General features: G+C 40.5%; 1 protein-coding gene across 2 annotated transcripts in view; it reads left to right on the top strand.

Moving 5' to 3' along the window:
• Positions 1-22,201, top strand: part of itpr2 (inositol 1,4,5-trisphosphate receptor, type 2) — a 114,782-nt gene that overhangs the window by 80,024 nt on the left and 12,557 nt on the right. For both annotated transcript variants that reach the window (XM_056261208.1, XM_056261209.1), the window contains 10 exons: positions 2,257-2,367; positions 2,565-2,757; positions 2,853-2,978; positions 3,733-3,908; positions 6,029-6,193; positions 7,057-7,240; positions 10,698-10,772; positions 12,348-12,469; positions 12,870-13,035; positions 14,362-14,522. In XM_056261208.1, the coding sequence (XP_056117183.1) occupies positions 2,257-2,367; positions 2,565-2,757; positions 2,853-2,978; positions 3,733-3,908; positions 6,029-6,193; positions 7,057-7,240; positions 10,698-10,772; positions 12,348-12,469; positions 12,870-13,035; positions 14,362-14,522 (1,479 nt within the window). The remainder of the gene's footprint in view (positions 1-2,256; positions 2,368-2,564; positions 2,758-2,852; positions 2,979-3,732; positions 3,909-6,028; positions 6,194-7,056; positions 7,241-10,697; positions 10,773-12,347; positions 12,470-12,869; positions 13,036-14,361; positions 14,523-22,201) is intronic.

Genomic DNA, 22,201 nt, shown 5'->3' with positions numbered 1-22,201 from the left:
AATTGTTTGAATTGATGTGAACTTATGTTCATGAGAGAACGCTCTGTAAAAATGCTTTGACTGTCACAGAAATGTGAGTAAATTTACTTTGTACCTCAGGAAGTTAAATTGAATAGTGATACTGTAAACGGTTTTGACAAAGAACATTCCCATGTCCTTTTTTCCATTGTGGTTTCAATTTCTTTTTGTTTGCTCAGCATTGTTGGCGTGGTTTTTTGTTAGCTACAGTGCTGAAAAACAACTGCCAAATACAAGATCCTCCTTTGTTTACTGGGTACATGACAAAAGTAAATGGCATTATTTGGTGTCAGTTTAGCTCTCTATTGCGTGTCTTGCTCTCTTCCAGCTCTTATAAACAGATTCCTGATGTTACTTTGATCTGAAATGAAAAGAACACTGTAAACTTTTTTGGCTTAGACCTCAGTGAGGAGACAAAGTGTTTTCACCTTCTTAGTGTCTCAATGATGCGCACATCTTTTGTGTTCTTTCAGCGTGTACGAAAACAAGCATGTAAATCCCTCGCTCCTATTTACCGTGTTAAGGCCATTATGCGATGAAGGAAAGCTGAGGGTGTGGAATGATTGCTTGTTTGTCTCAGTGACTTGTCCTTGTTTGAGGTTACAGAGTCTTTTTTAGAAAGACTGGTTACTAAATAGAAAAGTAAGTAGTTTGATTCAATACACTGAGCAGCCTTCTTTATGTATAAACTGCCTTGTTTTTTTAAGGAGATGGTTCTTTACTTAAATGAATTGAGTGGATCTTGCAGAGCGATATTGATCGTTCGTTGCCCTTTGATCCCGTCATCTGTTGGAAATGATTTTCAGAGCGCTGTTTTTGATTAGGTTGTCTCTGGATGCTGTTGTCTCACTGAGAAATCTTGGCCACATCACTGTGGGTATTCAGTCATTGAGATAAACATCAGAGTTTCTCTGCGTGGGCTGATCTTAAAATGTTTTGATTTTGAAGTAATCCGGTTGATCAGTCCTGACCTCTTATGAATTGACTCATCCAGGGGTTGCATAGGCATTATGAAACTTCTAAATCGCTAATGTGATTTGTGTTAGCCAAATCACCAATGTGTCACTAATAGATTAATGGTGTTCCTGCAACTTCAAGCACTTTGTCTCAGAGGGTGACTTTTATTAAAACTAACAAATTGTAGCTTTTTTTCTCTTATTTTTTGTTGCTATTTTTCAAATGTGTAGATTTTGTTGATGTACCATTGTCTCAAAGTCAGACTTTAAATATTATACTAAGAAAATCCAATATAAAATTGAATTATTACATCTAAATCTAGATCTACATAAAATAAACCATTTCAATGCTAATTTTGTGAAAACTATATATATATATATTTATATATACAAATGTATAGCCCATATATATATATATATATATATATATTAATCTATATTTTATCTATATTTTAATTTGTGTTTTAAATTTATATATATATATATTTTATTTATTTTTTTACACAAATTATGACTCCCTCAGTTGTAGCATTATTTCCACCACATAAAAAAAAAGTTAAACTTTTTTAGGTAATACATTTTTATCAAAAGTTAGTGTACTTATTTACCAAGAGATATGAGAAAAAAATTAAATACGAAAATAAAGAAAAAAAGATATCACTTGAAAACACTCTTCTTCTTTTTTTTGACTGTCCATCATTTTCAATCATGTTGGAATTTTTATTTAGTTATGCAAAAAGTTTTTAAAAATATGCATTTTTTAAATCATGAAAATTACACTTAGTTAAATTCAATTAGTTGCATAATCATTATTTATAGGGCTAGTTCACCACAAAATGTTGTTATTCACAATGTTTGGATTCACAATTTTGTTTTATATGCTGGGTATCTTGCCACCGTTCTTGTCCATTTTGCTTTAACTTAATAATTGTGTATTAGCATACATAAAATTCTAGCTATGAAATTAAATTTAGCAAGACAAAATAGAGGCCATTTTATTACAAAAATGTAATTTCCACATTCGTCATTTTCATTAAACAATTTTATCAAATTTAACACATAATTTGAGGTAAGTTGAAAATGAAACTGTGGTGGAATGTTTATGTTTTTAAGCAAAAATTACAGAATTCACCTGTACAGGATGTATGTCCACTGATGGACATTATTAGTAGAATAGTCCACAGGGCCAGAAGTGACCATATTTGAAGAATCAACCTGATATGGAACTGTTGTTTCTGAATCTGTTGTGTTGACTGAAGTTTTTTTTTGTTTTTATGATCAGTTGGCACGCCACAATAAACTCCTCCAGCAGAGTTTGAAACCTAGCCTAGACCCCAGCATCGAGGGAGAGACAGCGCTCCGATACTACGCCAACCACACTGCTCAGATAGAGGTACGTCAATTTGAGAGTTCAAGATAACTGCTTAATTTAACTTAATTTCTGTAACTTTATTATGACACATTTGATGACCTATTTACATATCGTTGCTTTTATCAGAAATTTAAGTCAAAGTGTATTATTTAAACATGATTTATTACTGATCTTCCAAAAAAAAATATTTGTATACTTTTTTTTAATTACATTTTTAGATTGTTCGTCATGATCGCACAATGGAGCAGATCGTGTTTCCTGTGCCCAACATCTGTGAGTACTTAACAGAAGAATCAAAAGTGCGTGTATTCACCACCACAGAGCGAGACGACCAGGGCAGCAAGGTCAACGACTTCTTCCAGCAGTTTGATGACCTCTACAATGAGATGAGGTGGCAGAAGAAAATAAGAAGTGGGTTGTTTTTACTTTACTCAAATGTAACAATTTATCACAAGTTTGAGTCTCTGCCAGAGTTATTATACTGATGTATTGGTGTGTGTTTGCAGATAATGCACCACTTTTCTGGGTGTCAAAACATATATCTCTATGGGGTAGTATCTCCTTTAACTTGGCTGTGTTAATCAACTTGGCTGTGGCTCTTTTCTACCCATTTGGAGATGATGGAGATGAAGGTACGGCTTTGATTCTTGACATCTAAAAAGTTGCATAATTATGGCCCTATCATTTCCGTGGCACGAAACACAAACTGAATTTAGCAAAAATTGGAGGAATTAATCAAAAGTCCACATCAAATCGTATATGGACTAGTGTCTGTGAATATTAAATTTAGATATGAAGTTTGCATGTTCTGTGTGAATTAGCGGCACAGTTTCATCTGCTACACTTACTCAGGTACACACGTAGTGTTTTTGTGAAGTTTCATATAAACTTCTCTAGAGCTGCTCTGAGAGTCACTTAATCCAGCATTGCACCTTTTCATTTAATAAAAACTAAGCACGACTTTAATACAAACTGCTAAAATAAAGGTTTGCTCTAACTTGATCAAATTATGACAGAATTATATATTGTACAGTATAATGTACTTCTTAAAGTAATAATGACAATAATAATAATTAAAATAAAGTTTTTAAAACATTATTTTAAAGGTGTATCACTGTTTTTCATCCATGTTTTAAATAAACCTCTTTAATTGCAAACCTCTGTTGTGGCCACATTTCATATCGCATTCTTGTTGTTAAAATTGTAATAAATTATTCAATTATCCTTTAAACCATTAAAATGGGATCCAGAAAAATTTTAATGGAAAACACTGAAATATTTATTTTTTATTTTTACAAATTCTAAAGGTCATTACATCATAATGATATTAATTCAAGGGGTAGTTCACCCAAAAATCTTCATGCAGTTCTTTGTTTTGTCTGTTAGGTATCTTGCCTCCATTCTTGTCGGTATTGCTTTGGGTGGCAGTGGTCGTGAGCACCTTCACATTGTTTGTTCTTCCCCGGCGTGGAGGTATCCTGGCGTTCCTGGTCACTGTCATCTTCCGCTCTATTTACACACTGGGCTTAGGACCCACACTGCTGCTTCTGGGGGCCGCCAACGTAAGGCAAATTCATTACTAACCATTCACGCTTCATTTAGCCCGTCAGTATTCAGCGTCCGTGAACTGATTAAGTGTCAAAGTGTATTTTACATTTATAAACCAACCGAACTTCTATTAGAAAAGACCATCCACTAACACCTCATGTCCTCATTAATCGTTAATACCTATTAATTACAAAAAAGCCGCTCGATATCTGGCTAAATATGAAAGATGGCAGCAGAGGATCTAGCGTTGCCATTTTGCATCAGTGTCAGTTACATGTATGATGACAGAAGCGGCTGATGTGCTTGATGTGCGTTCAGATAAAAAATGAGAGTGATTTCATGCCTCCCTCTCAGCCAAATGGAGCTCCAGTCCAGCCTTCAAACTGCTGACACGTCCCTCTGTTGTGTCAGTCTGTTTGCGTCTGTTCAAGCTGGCGTCTCCTCAGCCATTATGGCACCACATGAAGGACCAACAGAGACATGTGCTGAAACAGATTCTAGAAGTCTGGGATCTGTTATACTAGATGCCACTCGCCACATCTTCTAGTAGTCGCCACAAACCATGTTTATCCTCGCTGCAAGTGCAGACGGTATATACTTTCTTTCACCTTGCTCATGGTTTTGAGTAAGTACTAGCTGACACATGAATTTGCACTAAATTCAAGGCTTACGGCCATGTCACTTCATGCATGTTTACTGATCAGATTGACTGTAGCCTATAACACGCTCAAAAATTGGGAGGAGTAACATTTATATATGTGGCTCCCAATAACCAGATGCATTTACACTTGTCCAGTTTCGTCTTTTGTCTCATACCTCCCCCTGAAGTGGTTTGAGTGATCGGATATATATTATGGGTGTATTCACACCTGCCTTTTTTGGTTCGATTGAATCGAACTCTAGTTCTTTTCCCCCCTTGGTGCGGACCTTTTGGGCAGGTGTGAATACAGCAATCGAACTCGGGTGCGGACCAAACAACCGAACCGAGACCCAGCTGAGGAGGTGGTCTCGGTACGGTTCCAAGCGAACTCTGGTACAGTTCGTTTACGGTGTGAACATGAACCGACCCAATTGCAAGAAAGCACTGCGCCTTTGAGTTAACAGGCTTCCGTAGTCGGAGATTTTGGCATAATGGTTTGTGTTATTGTTGTTCAAGTGCGAAAGAGAATTCCATTCCGGCGCGCTGTCTGGCCACACGATACTGTTGCGCGTCTTTCTGCGCATCGTGTGTGCATCAATGGAATGAATGAATGAATGAGTGTGTGCATCAGGACATTCACATATAGAGCGTTCTCTTTAGTCTAATCGCGCATAGATGCAAAAAAAGCTTTTGCAGTTCATATAATGTAACGATAGTTACAATACAAGGATGATGCTGCGTTAAACTGGACAAACTTAATCGCAAGCGTTAACATTGACAGCTTGTTAGCAGTATATACAATAAGAATATCATTATTTGAATGTGTGAACATAGCCCCTCTCTATGAATGAAAACTTTATACCTTATCCGTCTTCTGCGAAGTTTATTCATATTGCGTTTGTACAGAATAACACAAAATTAGTAAAATAACAAATATTGCAGTACAAAATATCTCCATGCTGAGCCTTTTTTGCACTTCCTGATTTCCCTACTTGAGAATCCTTGTCCAATGAATGGACGACCTTAGCACACGTGTGGTTTTGTTTACAAATTTTGGTTCACTTGCAAAAAGAGCAGTGTGAAAGCGAACCGTACAAAAAAAAAAAAAAAAAAAATTATTTGGTCCGGACCAAAGCAAGTGAACTATCGGACTTTCCTGGTGTGAATACACCCTATATCCACCTCGAAAGCGTTTCGGAGGGCATTTACAACTGGTCTCCTCACGATTTATCAGGGAAAAAAACGCATGACCAGGTATAAACAGGCCCATATTTACTTGCTTTGAAGATAACAACAAAGGATATGGAAACATTTTCCTTTCATTTAAAAGCCTATTTTTCCCCAACTATTCATGATTTATATGGTTTAGGTGCATTATATTATTTGCATTTATCGTTGTTTTTTCTTTGCTATTAGTGAAAAGTGTTTGTATTGAAGGATATTTTAATGTGATTGTAAGGATCTATTGTATTATCTTCTAATGTCTTCTCACAGCTGCTGAATAAAATCGTGTTCCTGGTTAGTTTTCTGGGGAACCAGGGCACGTTCACACGAGGGTACAAAGCAGTTATCATGGACATCTTCTTCCTTCTGCACGTCGGTTACGTCATTGTGTGCATGCTGGGTCTGTTCGTGCATGAGTTCTTCTACAGTATCCTGGTACGATTTCACACTTTTTGCAATATATATATTTTATTAAAAATATTAATGATTTAATTCTGTTTTTTGGGGGTTTTTTTTAAGTGGGGTCCAGGGATGCTTGCTTTGAGAGAAAGAAAAATCTCAATGTATTTTTATGGCTGTCAAAGTTGTTAGCTTAGGATATTATTTACCGGTAAATAGATGATACAATCATTTAACACATTTACTGATTTTTTTACTATTACAGTTTCTTTCTGGCTTCTAAAAACTGAACAGAAATTATGAGATTAGTTCGAATTAATTTTATTCTATTGACAGCGCTAGTTTTAACATTAAGAAATAAAAAACGAATGTTTTTGTGCACATATTTTTTTTATGTTTATAAATGTTTCTTATAATCACTAAGGCTGCATTTATTTTATCAAAATACAGTAAAAACAGTAACAGTGTAAAATAATAATATTTGAAATAAACGTTTTATTTTTTAATATATTTTAAAATGTAAATTATTCCTGTGATGGCAAAGCAAATGGTCAGTATCATTACTCCAGTCTTTAGTGTCACATGATCCTTCAGAAATCATTTTAATATGCTGATTTGGTGCTAATGAAATTATTATCATTATTAACAGTTGTGCTGCTTAATATTTTTGTGGAAACCGTGATACTTTTTTTTCAGGATTCTTTGATTAATAGAAAGTGCAAAAGAACAGCGTTTTAAATAATAAATTATTTTGCATTGCTACAAAATATTGTCACTTTTGATTAATTTAATGCAAATGTAATAATTTATTTTGGCTTTAGAACAATGATAATTTAAATAATTTAATGTTTTTGTAAACATCTTAGTATAATATTCCTTTTTCTTTCCTTCTTCTCTAGTTGTTTGATCTTGTACGTAGAGAGGAAACACTCCTAAACGTGATGAGGAGTGTGACAAAGAACGGCCGCTCCATCTTCCTCACAGCTGTTCTGGCTATCATCCTGGTCTACCTCTTTTCCATTGTGGCCTTCCTCTTTTTTAAAGATGACTTCCTTATGGAAGTAGACCGCCTCCCTTCTTTAAGTAAGCATGAAGTGTACATGATGTCCCCGTCACGCTCTTTGCTGTAATGGCCTCCTATCTCTCCAGCTGCACATTGCATAGAACATGTGGTTTTGGTCTTTCGTTTCATATTTCCCAAATGTTCTGCACGGATGAAGTCATTATCATGTGCTAATGTGCAACCCTGCGTATCGCATATGTAAATGACTTGGTATGAATGGCAGTAAAATGTCTCTTTTAGAGAGAGTAGCACATCTGCGATGAATTCAGTATGTACATGTGGATGCGTGACGGTGAAGACATTCCGTGTATGTGTGTTTATATGAACACATGGCCATGTAGCGTTGTTGAGATAGGAGAGGACCTGCCAGCACATGGCACCTGTTGCATAACCCAGCAGTGGCCACACTCCCTTATGTAATCACTTCCTCTGTGCACTGCAGCACTGCACAAGCACTGGGGACAGAAAGGGCACACGCATACACTGGAACACAACAAACATGATTTAATAAAGCTTTTCTATTGTGAAAAAACTAGTGCTGTCAAATCGATTTAATCGCGATTAATCACATATAACATAAATGTTTTTCTTTACATAATATATGTGTGTATATATATTTAAATATATATATATATATATATATATACACTCACCTAAAGGATTATTAGGAACACCATATTAATACTGTGTTTGACCCCCTTTCGCCTTCAGAACTGCCTTAATTCTACGTGGCATTGATTCAACAAGGTGCTGAAAGCATTCTTTAGAAATGTTGGCCCATATTGATAGGATAGCATCATGTAGTTGATGGAGATTTGTGGGATGCACATCCAGGGCACGAAGCTCCCGTTCAACCACATCCCAAAGATGCTCTATTGGGTTGAGATCTGGTGACTGTGGGGGCCATTTTAGTACAGTGAACTCGTTGTCATGTTCAAGAAACCAATTTGAAATGATTCGAGCTTTGTGACATGGTGCATTATCCTGCTGGAAGTAGCCATCAGAGGATGGGTACATGGTGGCCATAAAGGGATGGACATGGTCAGAAACAATGCTCAGGTAGGCCGTGGCATTTAAACGATGCCCAATTGGCACTAAGGGGCCTAAAGTGTGCCAAGAAAACATCCCCCACATTATTACACCACCACCACCAGCCTGCACAGTGGTAACAAGGCATGATGGATCCATGTTCTCATTCTGTTTACGCCAAATTCTGACTCTACCATCTGAATGTCTCAACAGAAATCGAGACTCATCAGACCAGGCAACATTTTTCCAGTCTTCAACTGTCCCATTTTGAAGAGCTCTTGCCAATTGTAGCCTCTTTTTCCTATTTGTAGTGGAGATGAGTGGTGGCCGGTGGGGTCTTCTGCTGTTGTAGTCCATCCGCCTCAAGGTTGTGCGTGTTGTGGCTTCACAAATGCTTTGCTGCATACCTCGGTTGTAACGAGTGGTTATTTCAGTCAAAGTTGCTCTTCTATCAGCTTGAATCAGCTGGTCCATTCTCCTCTGACCTCCAGCATCAACAAGGCATTTTCGCCCACAGGACTGCCGCATACTGGATGTTTTTCCCTTTTCACACCATTCTTTGTAAACCCTAGAAATGGTTGTGCGTGAAAATCCCAGTAACTGAGCAGATTGTGAAATACTCAGACCGGCCCGTCTGGCACCAACAACCATGCCACGCTCAAAATTGCTTAAATCACCTTTCTTTCCCATTCTGACATTCAGTTTGGAGTTCAGGAGATTGTCTTGACCAGGACTACACCCCTAAATGCATTGAAGCAACTGCCATGTGATTGGTTGATTAGATAATTGCATTAATGAGAAATTGAACAGGTGTTCCTAATAATCCTTTTGGTGAGTGTATATATATACATACATGTATACAGTATGTGTGCCTATGTATATATATACAGACACGTACACACACATAGACAGATACACTCACCGGCCACTTTATTAGGTACACCTGTCCAACTGCTCGTTAACACTTAATTTCTAAGCAGCCAATCACATGGCGGCAACTCAGTGCATTTAGGCATGTAGACATGGTCAAGACAATCTCCTGCAGTTCAAACCGAGCATCAGTATGGGGAAGAAAGTTGATTTGAGTGACTTTGAACGTGGCATGATTGTTGGTGCCAGAAGGGCTGGTCTGAGTATTTCAGAAACTGCTAATCTACTGGGATTTTCACGCACAACCATCTCTAGGGTTTACAGAGAATGGTCCGAAAAAGAAAAAACATCCAGTGAGCGGCAGTTCTGTGGGCGGAAATGCCTTGTTGATGCCAGAGGTCAGAGGAGAATGGCCAGACTGGTTCGAGCTGATAGAAGGGCAACAGTGACTGAAATAACCACTCGTTACAACCGAGGTATGCAGCAAAGCATTTGTGAAGCCACAACACGCACAACCTTGAGGCGGATGGGCTACAACAGCAGAAGACTCCACCGGGTACCACTCATCTCCACTACAAATAGGAAAAAGAGGCTACAATTTGCAAGAGCTCACCAAATTTGAACAGTTGAAGACTGGAAAAATGTTGCCTGGTCTGATGAGTCTCGATTTCTGTTGAGACATTCAGATGGTAGAGTCAGAATTTGGCGTAAACAGAATGAGAACATGGATCCATCATGCCTTGTTACCACTGTGCAGGCTGGTGGTGGTGGTGTAATGGTGTGGGGGATGTTTTCTTGGCACACTTTAGGCCCCTTAGTGCCAATTGGGCATCGTTTAAATGCCACGGCCTACCTGAGCATTGTTTCTGACCATGTCCATCCCTTTATGGCCATCATGTACCCATCCTCTGATGGCTACTTCCAGCAGGATAATGCACCATGTCACAAAGCTCGAATCATTTCAAATTGGTTTCTTGAACATGACAACGAGTTCACTGTACTAAAATGGCCCCCACAGTCACCAGATCTCAACCCAATAGAGCATCTTTGGGATGTGGTTGAACGGGAGATTCGCATCATGGATGTGCAGCCGACAAATCTGTGGCAACTGTGTGATGCCATCATGTCAATATGGACCAAACTCCCTGAGGAATGCTTCCAGCACCTTGTTGAATCTATGCCACGAAGAATTGAGGCAGTTCTGAAGGCAAAAGGGGGTCCAACCCGTTACTAGCATGGGGTACCTAATAAAGTGGCCGGTGAGTGTATATGTATAAATATATTTGTGGGTATACAGTATACACCCACAGACACATATATACAATATATATATAAATATAATATATATATATACACACACATTATGTAAACAAAAGCTTTTATGTTAGATGTGATTAATCGCGATTAAACATTATTTGACAGCACTAGAAAAAACACTTTCAACTTCTTCAACTGAAATAATTATGACAAATTAGCTAAATCAAACTTTTGAATTCACAAACGCATGCAATGAATGCAGATTTTAACAGTTTTACCAAAAAACTCAACTGATGAGTATTTGTTTGGTTTATTTTTTAGAGAGGCCAACGGTGAAGGAGTCGATGAGCTGTCTGACTGAGTCCTGTTCCAACTCTGCCTTTAGTTCTAACCACGGTAAGTCAGCTCTGTATTTGTTTTTACAGTGGCAGCACCCCTTAACTTTCTGGACAGGTAGGCCACACATAAAATGTATGAATGTCCTTGAAATAGACAGTAAAATGCCAAACCAAGTGGCATTTAGTTCAAGAAATGGCACACAAGCACACTTTTCAGGCAAAACATTTCACAAATAGAAGCTTTTAAATGATAAAACACTAATAGTGAGAAATTTAAATGTATTTGGACACTTTGTTTTTTAGATGTTCTTAGAAATATTTTTGCAGATGCCACTTGATCTGGTATATTTTTTGGCTAATGTAATGACATTCATGCATTTTTAAAAGTTATTTAGGTGTTACCTAAATGATACTTTTTAGAACCACAGTTTGCCATAGTGATGTCCCATCAAATGGGACTTCCATTGCACAGCTATGCTTGTGTATTGTTAGACTGTAAAATCCTGGACTCATGGATTTAATTGTGTAGTTTGAATGTCGCATTGAGAAAGACATCAAGAATAATTCAGCATTTACTGTGCAGCACTGCAGTTTCTCTTTTGATTTAACCTCTGTCTCACCCTTCAGCTGAATGTTCTAGCATAATCTGCGTTAGTGGTGGCATGTCGTGTGACTTGTGTGTGCGTGTGTGTTTATGGTTTTTTGAAGTGTATGTTTGTAAAAGGTTGGTCCTGTGTATTTATTATAGAGGTTAAGGTGTTGAGATGACCCGTGTGTGTGTGTTGAGATGACTCATGTGCTGCTTTGTTCTGCTTTGCCCTGGGAGTCTTTAAAGATCACCTGTGCTTCTAGATATCAACACGTGCGCACTTTCTCTCACACGCTCACCCTCTTTCTTTCTTTCTTTGACCTCTCCCTCACTGTCTCCCATCTCTCTCTCTCTGTGTCCCTAACTTATTCCTTACTTACCTTTCCATGCTCGTTTCTTCAATCTTCCTGTCTTTTTTACTTTGTTGATGTGTCTTTTCTTAGTCTCTGCTCCTGCAAAATGTCTTTTAAAAGTCTAATGGCCTTCTCAAACTGTATACACTACAGTGGGGTCCAAAAGTAGAGTACTAGTAGAGACCACTAGTAAAAATCCCTGTTATTTGCATGTGGTGGATAGATGAATAAATGTAATGATTGATTGGTGGATTATTATTTATTAATATTAATTATTCTAAAAAAATGGGATCAATTAAAAAAATTTAAATGCATAATTAAAAATGTAAATATTTCAAGAAATATATCTTAAAAATAATAAAAATTCTGGATAATTATACATCTAAATAAATAATAAAATATAGGTAAAAATATAGTTATAAAACTGAATTATATAAATAAGTAAGATCCTCAATATAAAGTAATTAATCTAAATATATAATTAGAAGTCTAAATATATAAATAAAAATGTAAGTAAAAATCCTGAATATATAGTTATAAACCTGAATAAATATTTATGAACCTGCAGAAATACTTAAAATATTAAATATATAAATAAGTAAAAATATATATATATTCTTGAATATATAATTACAAATGTGTCTGAATGTGTTACTATGTCTGTATATTTGTGTGTGTGTGTTCATCCCAGTGGAAGAAGCGGATAAAGAGCGTGTGTGTGACACCCTGCTGATGTGCATCATTACGGTTCTGAACCATGGGCTGAGAAACGGAGGAGGAATTGCAGATGTTCTGCGCAAGCTCTCCAAAGAGGTGAACAGAATATCATCAACGCAACACATTCAGACATCAGATACGCCAATAAATCCTTTGTGGCGTCTCTAATACTGTCAGTATAATCCATGTTTTAAGCAGTGGAATCTGCAGGCATCTGTACATCATGCTTTTAAAGACCCCTGCATTCATTTACACTCTCTCTGAGCATCTGTCTATATTCTTTGAAGCGTTGCAAAATCAGTCATGGCTGCTTCAAAGGATCTGTCAGGAGTCTTTTTTTTTGTGGATGATTTTTTTTTGTGGATGATTGAAAACTGCTGATCAATAATTTGATAAAAAACTGCATTTAGGTCTTATTTAGTAATGTTTCACTTTTCCATATATAAATATATAAAGTAAAATCTTCATTTATAACCCCCTCGCTGTTGCTCCTCAGGAGCCCATGTTCCCGGCACGTGTCGTGTTCGACCTCTTGTTCTTCTTCATTGTCATCATCATTGTATTGAACCTCATCTTTGGTGTGATCATTGACACCTTCGCTGACCTGAGGAGTGAGAAACAGAGAAAGGAAGAAATTCTGAAGACCACCTGCTTCATTTGTGGTATGTCTTTCTTAAAGGGAACATATTATGAAAAACAGGGTAACAGGAAACTAACAGAGGTTGGCTAATCATAAGTGTTTGTTTCTATATTTTGTAGAATTTCTGAGCTAAAATGAAAATGAATAGCAGGGTTCATGTTGTCATTAAAAACGTGAAAATGTTTGTCTTTTTATTTAATCTTTTCACAAAATCACTGAATCTTTCAGTAAAATTGATATGAATTGTTCTTTATACCTCAAAGTGGAAATCCTGGGATAAATTGAGTGCTGTGATGGAGCTTAAAGAGGACCCATTATGCTTATTTTTTTTACATTTTCAACTTTCTTTAGTGTGTAATGTTGCTGTTTGAGCATGAAAAAGGTCTACAAACCTACAAAGCACAAAGTCTAATTCAAAGGGACATCAAATCTTCCAGGAACGTATACGTTCACAGTATTCCACATTTAAATAATTCCCGCCCAAGGCATACACACAAAAAAACAAACAGGTGCGCGGCCTAGTTGAGTTGCGTTAGTAGTGTGTTGAAACTTGCAGTTATGGTAAAAGGCGTGACATTTACGAAACACACTCTAAGCAGTTGGCCAATAACAACACGCTGGTCCAGCAGACCAATCAGAGCACACTGTGCTTTTCAGAAGGAAGGTCTTTATAAGAGACCGGAACTAAACAGAGTTACTAAAAGACTGGGAAGAGGGGTGCTTCTGCAATGTAAAATATGTGACAAATGTTTTTTGAACATTCAAGCATGAAAACTTATTATAGTAGACTACAAAAACTAAATCAAGACTTTGTAAAAGGGCATAATAGGACCTCTTTAAGATTTCAGTCTATTCCACATGCATAAGTTACTTTAAAGGTACAGTTGAAAAAATTCTTAGTGAGGGCTGAAAATTGTCAAGTAAAACCTTTGTTGCCTATTTTAATGCAAAAAATAAAATGCTACAAAAGTGTAGAATATCACAGCTTTAAACGCAGGTATTTTCAACATCTGCACACCAGCGAAACATCTTCGAATGGTTCGGAACTAGCCAGTGGTGCGGCTCTAAGCAGATGTCATGCCCTGTCACATTCTGTTACTCTGACTGCCTTTGAATTTTTATATGAGGTCTGTGACAGGCCTTTTTATTTGATGGATTCAACTATGATCATGGTGACATTTACTCCACTGAAGAGGACATAAAGACCATGTTAGAGAAAAACCGATGTGGGGGAAGGTTTTATAGTGACTATAAACAGTGGAATACCATGAATAAAACAAATGATTTTGACAGACAGAATGGCTTTTCTTTGAAGAATCATTCATTCTTATTATCTGCTCATCTTTAGGACTTGAAAGAGACAAGTTTGATAACAAGACCGTGTCTTTTGAGGAGCACATCAAGTCAGAGCACTGCATGTGGCACTATTTGTACTTCCTGGTCTTGGTGAAGGTGAAGGACCCCACCGAGTACACAGGACCCGAGAGCTACGTGGCCCAAATGATTAAGGTTAGTCCTCTGGCACAGTTGGTACCATGATACAGTGACCCCTAAAATGTATTTGGACACTTTGTGTCTGTCAAACGTTATTGGATCATGTTCATAGTTAATGTGTTGAATTACACGTGCGGTTACTCTAATGGAACACCTGTGTGAACCTGACTAGATACACTAAATTTGGATAGATACCTTAGATACATTTTTTGGTCCCCTCAAGGAAAACGGCTTATAAATTAGTGATATATAAAAAGCGATGTTTTTGAAAATGTAAAAATGCATAAAGTTTTCTGTGATGGGTAGGTTTAGGGCAAGGGTTAGTGTAAGGGGATAGGAGACAGGTTGTTCAGTATAAAATCATTATGTCTATGAAAAGTCCCCATAAAACATGAAAACACCACGTGTGTGTGTGTTTATATCTCTGTCTCTGACTCCTATTGCACTGTCTTCAGTAGGCGCCAGCTAAAGGAGACCGTGAACTTTCTTAAAATAAGAGAAAGACTCCCTTGATGGCATTCCTAAAGTCTTTTGATGTGTGTGTGCTCTAATTTGTTTGGTTATATTTGTGTGTGTGACCTTCTCTTGCTCCTGGTATCTCACAGAGCATACTGAAAGTAGTGTAGTAATTAAAGCCTTCGTTAAGACCGCTTATTCTCTATGATAATTGGCTAAGTGGGACTAATGTTTATCGTGGAGGGTAGGAGAACAATCTGTGTGGTGTTATACACTCACCTAAAGGATTATTAGGAACACCTGTTCAATTTCTCATTAATGCAATTATCTAATCAACCAATCACATGGCAGTTGCTTCAATGCATTTAGTAGTGTGGTCCTGGTCAAGACAATCTCCTGAACTCCAAACTGAATGTCAGAATGGGAAAGAAAGGTGATTTAAAGGGATACTCCACCGTTTTTTCATATTAAACTATGTTATTCTCTTATCTAAGACGAGTTGATACATACCTCTCTCGTCTCAGTGCGTGCACTGAATCGCTCTGTCGGGCGGAGAACTTTGAGAGCAGTTAGCTTAGCCCCATTCATTGTATATGGGCCAAACAGAGATGAAGTTAGAAGCGACCAAACACATTGTTACACCCCGTCTAGGGGAAAAGGGGCAACATGAAAGAATCAACGAAAAGCGAGGAATTGGAACAAAAGTTATTTAATGTAAAACAACACTACGCATTGTTTTACATTAAACTACACAAAAGTATATAGTTTAAAGGGGGGGTTGGTGAAGTGGCTCTGTATCAACACGACCAGAAGTCCCGAAAAATTCGGAACAGTCCCGAAATCTAAGCTGTTGTCCCGAATCCCGAAACCGGCTGTTACGAACCTCCAGTGGAACGTCCAGGGAGGGAGGAGGTTGGCGACAATAATAAAACCATTTCGGGTTGAAGGAACAAAGGATACCAATTTATCAACAAGTATGGCGTTTATTTACAACATTAAATAACCAAAAGGTACAACAGATACAAAAAGGTAAGTATCAAAAAGGTACAACAAAAAACAACTACAAACACTAGTATTTACCACCCTCTCTCCACTGAGAGAGTAAACCCCAACACGAGGGTCAGACTTGTTACACACTACTGCACGGACTCCACTAACGCCACTGCAGTATCACCCAGCTCCGGTACGCTGTCTGTATAGAGACGTCTGTTCTCCACACACTCCTCTATCAGTCTGCCTGTTCTCTTCCCTTTGTAACAGCGCCCGCTCTCCTGCTGATTGCCAACAGGTGTGCACACTAGCTGATTGCCAATTGGAGACAGGTGTGCCCACAGGACCTGCAGAAGACAGACAAACAGCAGTACACCTGGGCAGACACACACACACACACACACACACACACACACACACACACACACACGCACACACGTAACACTCCCCCCCATAAAATCAAACTAGGGGTTTGACTAAGGATAAGGTCACAATTCACTACCACTTGAGACAGAACAAAACAAAAAACACTCCCACCTAATCTCAGACATCTCCCATCCCCCCCAGCGGATGAATAAGGAAACTTCTCACCCGCGAGACAATGCGTCGGCTATCACGTTGTCAGCTCCTTTCTTATGACGGATCTCCAAGTTGTAACCCTGCACCAACAGAGCCCACCTCATCAGGCGTTGGTTGTGGTTATACATTTGGGACAGGAAAACCAAAGGGTTATGATCTGTAAATACAACAACTGGAGAGGGGTTATAACCAACATAGACTTCAAAATGCTGCAAAGCAAGCAGCATTGCGAGGGTTTCTTTCTCTATAGTGGAGTAATTGAGCTGGTGTTTCTTGAACTTGACAGAGAAGTAGCTAACCGGATGACAGACATCTCCTTCTCCATCCTGCAACAGCACAGCACCAGCGCCGGTGGCACTCGCGTCCACCTCGAGCTTAAAGGGAAGAGAAAGGTTTGGCGCAGCCAGGACAGGGGCACAACAGAGAACAGATTTCACTGCTTCAAAAGCATGTTGACATTCGTCCGTCCACAGGAACGGGACAGTGGGACTACACAAACTAGTCAGAGGGGCGACAACTACTGAGAAGTTTTTGCAAAAACACCTGTAATACCCAGCCATACCAAGGAAACGACGGAGCTCACGTCTAGTTGTAGGGGCTGGGTAGGTTAGTACAGCAGTCACCTTGGCGTCAACAGGGCAGACCTGGCCATAGCCCACCTGCTTACCCAAGTACGTCACGGTGGCCTTTCCAAACTCGCACTTCGCTAAGTTCAGTGTCAGTGACGCTGCCGCTAACCTCTGGAACACCTCGGCCAAAATTGACATGTGACTAGTCCAATCGTCTGTGTACACTACCACGTCATCTAGGTAGACATTACAATTTGGGACAGTCCCTAATACTATATGCATCATGCGCTGAAATGTTGCAGGCGCATTTCTCAGTCCAAAAGCCATAACCGTATACTGCATGAAGTGGTCAGGGGTAACAAATGCAGAGATATCAGATGCCCGAGGGGTTAATGGCACCTGCCAGTACCCCTTCAGCAGGTCTAACTTAGTGATGTATTCCGCGGGACCAATACTATCAATGCAGTCCTCCATCCTGGGCAAAGGGAACGAATCTGGGACTGTTACTGCGTTTACCTTACGAAAGTCTGTACAGAAACGTAGCGTACCGTCAGACTTAGGGGTAAGTAAACATGGGGAACTCCATGGGCTACAGCTGGGCCTGGCTAACCCATTGCGTATTAAGTAATCAACTTCATCTTTCATAATATCTCTCTTAGCCAGCGGACAACGATAGGCATGCTGCTTTATTGGGGCAGCTGTCCCAATGTTGATATCATGATGCAGTACAGTGGTCTGGGACGGCACATCGCTAAACAGAGAGAGATGAGAAGTTATTAACAACATAACATCATCACGTTGAGCTGGGGAGAGGTAGAATAAATGTGCCTCTAGGTCGGACAAGAGCTCCGAATTGGGCAACCTACCACCCTGGTGACCTTCACCGAGTCCTGCTAAACCATCGTCAGGTTCCGCCCCGTCACAAACCAAGGAAGCAATGGTGTTGCCTGGAGCAGCAGTCTCCGGAGTTACTTCCTGCTTCACCTGAGCCGCTTCTCTGGAATGATAGGGCTTCAACATATTAACGTGACACAGGCGTTTCTTTCTTTTACGGTCAGGTGTATGAATGATGTAATCAGTTTCCGACACTTTGTTTTCCACCACATAGGGTCCTGAAAAACGAGCAGTAAGGGCAGCGCCGAGCACAGGCAGTAAAACCAATACTTGTTCACCTGGTTTAAATTGCCGTTCAACTGTTTTTCTGTCGAACCGCTGCTTCATGCCTTCTTGTGACCGAGCTAGAGCCCTCTTTGCCAGGGAGGTGGCACGGTGCAACCGCTCCCTGTTTTGGGATACAAAATCCAATACATTAACCTTCGGCAAGGAGCTAGACACCAACTGTTCCTTAAACACCTTAAGTGGTCCTCGTACGCTATGTCCAAACACAAGTTCAGTTGGACTGAACCCCAAAGACTCTTGCTTAGCATTGCGAACAGCAAAAAGCACGTACGGCACACCTTCATCCCAGTCTCTTTCTGTCTCATAGCAAAATTTCTTTAACGTGGACTTAAGCGTCTGGTGCCAACGCTCAAGTGCACCTTGTGATTCAGGATGATAAGCGCTAGACACGGAATGTGAAATTCCCAGCGCTTGCAACGTCTGACGGAAGGTCTTGGACAGGAAATTGGTACCTTGATCGGTTCGTACTACTTTTGGCAACCCAAAAGTAGTAAAGAATTTCGTTAGAGCTTTCGTGATCGTGGGAGCGGTGATGTTCCTTAATGGCACAGCCTCAGGAAAACGAGTGGACACGCACATCACAGTCAACAAAAACTGATTCCCTGACTTAGTCCTAGGCAAGGGACCAACGCAATCCACAATAACATGCTCGAATGGTTCACCAAGAGCGGGAATTGGATGCAGCGGGGCAGGAGGCACGACCTGATTTGGTTTACCAACTATTTGGCATGTACTGCAAGTTTTGCAATAGCGCGTTACATCTGCCTTAATGCCTGGCCAGAAGAAATGCTCGAGCACACGGTTGTAAGTTTTAGTGACGCCAAGATGACCCGACCACAAATGTTCATGCGCTAACCCTAGCACATGCTGGCGCCATCCCACCGGAACTACAACCTGATAAACAGTGTCACAGCCCCCATTCAGATCATCTGCCGTCCCATCCCGAGGGACCCATTTACGCATCAACACCCCATCCTCAATAAAAAAACACTGCTGACTTGAGCACCCACTAGCATCACACTCAGCTGCAGCAAAACATCTAGCCAGGGTGAGATCACTCTTTTGAGCATCGATAAGGGCTTCACGGGTTAACGGCAAGGTTTTTTTAGGAACATTGACAGAGGAGGCAACACTTACAGGACCCTTCCCGAGACCGTTCTCTGCCTCACCACTAGAGGACAACTGGTCCCCCCTAAATATAGAGGAGAATAGCGAGTCCGAGAGATCCACCCCTTGGGCCTGCTTACGAGCCTGCGCCCTAGTCAATACACTGACCGAAAAAACTTCAGGGTGCTTCTGAACCAACTCGTCAGGTTCAGTTTCAGAGATAGGAGTATCCACCACCTCGGGGTCCGGATACACTTTTCCGCCAGCAATGTCATTTCCCATGATAAAATCTACACCATCAACAGGAAAACGAGACCGAACAGCCACGGGAAAAAAACCAGATGCTAGTTTGGACTGCACATGAATGGAATGTAAAGGAGCAGGCACAAAGCTCATCCCGATACCTCGAACTACCGTGCTCACATCACAGGCAGATTGAGGGGTCAATGGTAGTACGCTAGCCAGGATGAATGAGCGTGAGCCACCTGTGTCTCTCAGCACTGTGACCGGACGCTGATCCTCAGGTTTACCTGTGAGGGATACCAGTCCCTTGGAAATAAATGGCCTGAAGCATTCATCAGGTTCCTTCAAATCCAGCTGACTACCACAGGGAGATACAGTCTTAATCAACCCGACTCCTTTTGGTGGTTTAGCCACTGGAGGCTGAGGCTTTCGTTTATACAGAGCACAATCTGCGATAAGATGGTCAGGTTTGTGACAGTAAAAACAACGCTTTTCCCCTTGTGCCCCTGAGCTAACACGAATGTTCTGAGTGTTACTAGGCTTCTTTACAGGATCATCATAAAAGGATGAGTAATGTCTGACAGACGTGTTCTTGTGTGTCAAAGCGAACTCATCAGCTAGCGTGGCAGCCTGCTGCAGCGTGGTTACCTTCTGTTCGTTGAGATAAACAACAATCTTTTCAGACACACAGTTCTTAAATGCTTCCAACAGCATCAACTCGCGTACTGAGGAGAAATCATCGGCTTTACATGCAGCACGCCACCTATCAAACAAAACCCCTTGTTCTCTGGCAAAATTAATGTAAGTCTGACCTAACCCTTTTCTGAGAGCCCTAAAACGTTGCCTGTATGCCTCTGGCACTAATTCATACACCTGCAGAATGGCACTCTTAACTTTTTCATAAGAGAGGCTGTCTTGCACAGACAACGATGAGCAAGCCTCCTGAGCTTTCCCTGATAGTTTACACTGTAACAGAATGACCCACACGTCCTTTGGCCAACTCAGGGCAACAGCAATGCGCTCAAATGCAGTGAAATAGCTCTCAATATCGGTTTCACGGAAAACAGGGACCAGAGAAATATGTTTACTTACATCAAAGTTACTAGTAGCGTTAGATCCTGATGACACTGTGCCGGCAACAGCGGCTGGGAACTGCGCTGACTGCAACTCCAACTCACGCATTCTTATGGCTGTTTCTGCCTCCAACTTCTTTAGCTCCAACAACCTGGTCGATTCAACTTCTAACTTTCTAAGCTCTAACTCCCTCCTGAACTGGTGCTCGCGTTCTCGCTCCTCCTTCTCCAACTGGAGTCGAGCTAAACGAACCTTCAGCCGCGCGTCTCCTCCAGAAATAGGAGAGGATTCCACGGACAACGGATCATACCTCGGCATCGTACACTGCTTATCCACGCCCTGCTTCACACCGGCGGGTGTAACTGCTGCCGCGGCGGGCAAATCTAATGATCTCAAAACACCGCTCTGCACTAACCCATCAGTCACAGCTGCCCGTAACTCTTCTTTAACAAGGGAACTAGACACAGGAAAAACATAATGTTTAGCGATAGCAAACAGGTCAGTTTTCTTACATCCATCAAGCTGCTCTAGCGTAGGGTTTGCTACAAACTCCTCTAAACTAAACACAGCCATCCTCACCACATTAGCTACCTGGCCAACACAAACTAACAATACAACGAACAACTGTACGCAGGCACGCAACAACAAAAACGCGTAGGTTACACAATAGAACAATCACATACCAGCTCCCTCCAAAGAATAACCACTTCCCCAGGACCTGCCTACCCAAAACTTAGCCTAAGCTGTCTTCTGGGGCTTGCCGGGCTCGAGGCGACTTTAAAGGCGAACTTCGGCGGCCGAGGCCCCGAAAGCCTACCCCCGACAGGGATCTCGTCCCCACCCAGGATTCGCCCCGAAAATAATAAAGGAAAAATAACAACCAAGTGCCCGATGGAAAGACTGCAGAACAGCCTAGCTAGACACTTCTAACTAGCTGGGGAAAGATTTTCTCTGGAAAGACTAGACAGCGAAAACCCACACGAAACAATTTTAACACCAATAGAAATGATAATTGCTTACCACTTTCTCCCATACAACCCGAAATGTTTGGGAAAACAGATCCCGGACGAGCCCCCAAATTGTTACGAACCTCCAGTGGAACGTCCAGGGAGGGAGGAGGTTGGCGACAATAATAAAACCATTTCGGGTTGAAGGAACAAAGGATACCAATTTATCAACAAGTATGGCGTTTATTTACAACATTAAATAACCAAAAGGTACAACAGATACAAAAAGGTAAGTATCAAAAAGGTACAACAAAAAACAACTACAAACACTAGTATTTACCACCCTCTCTCCACTGAGAGAGTAAACCCCAACACGAGGGTCAGACTTGTTACACACTACTGCACGGACTCCACTAACGCCACTGCAGTATCACCCAGCTCCGGTACGCTGTCTGTATAGAGACGTCTGTTCTCCACACACTCCTCTATCAGTCTGCCTGTTCTCTTCCCTTTGTAACAGCGCCCGCTCTCCTGCTGATTGCCAACAGGT

This window comes from Rhinichthys klamathensis, unplaced genomic scaffold, assembly GCF_029890125.1.
Source record: "Rhinichthys klamathensis goyatoka isolate OS25496 unplaced genomic scaffold, OSU_Roscu_1.1 h1tg000181l_1, whole genome shotgun sequence".
Lineage (NCBI taxonomy): Eukaryota > Metazoa > Chordata > Actinopteri > Cypriniformes > Leuciscidae > Rhinichthys > Rhinichthys klamathensis.
Note: the sequence above shows the minus strand (reverse complement) of the source record. Positions and strands in the feature narration are given on the sequence as shown.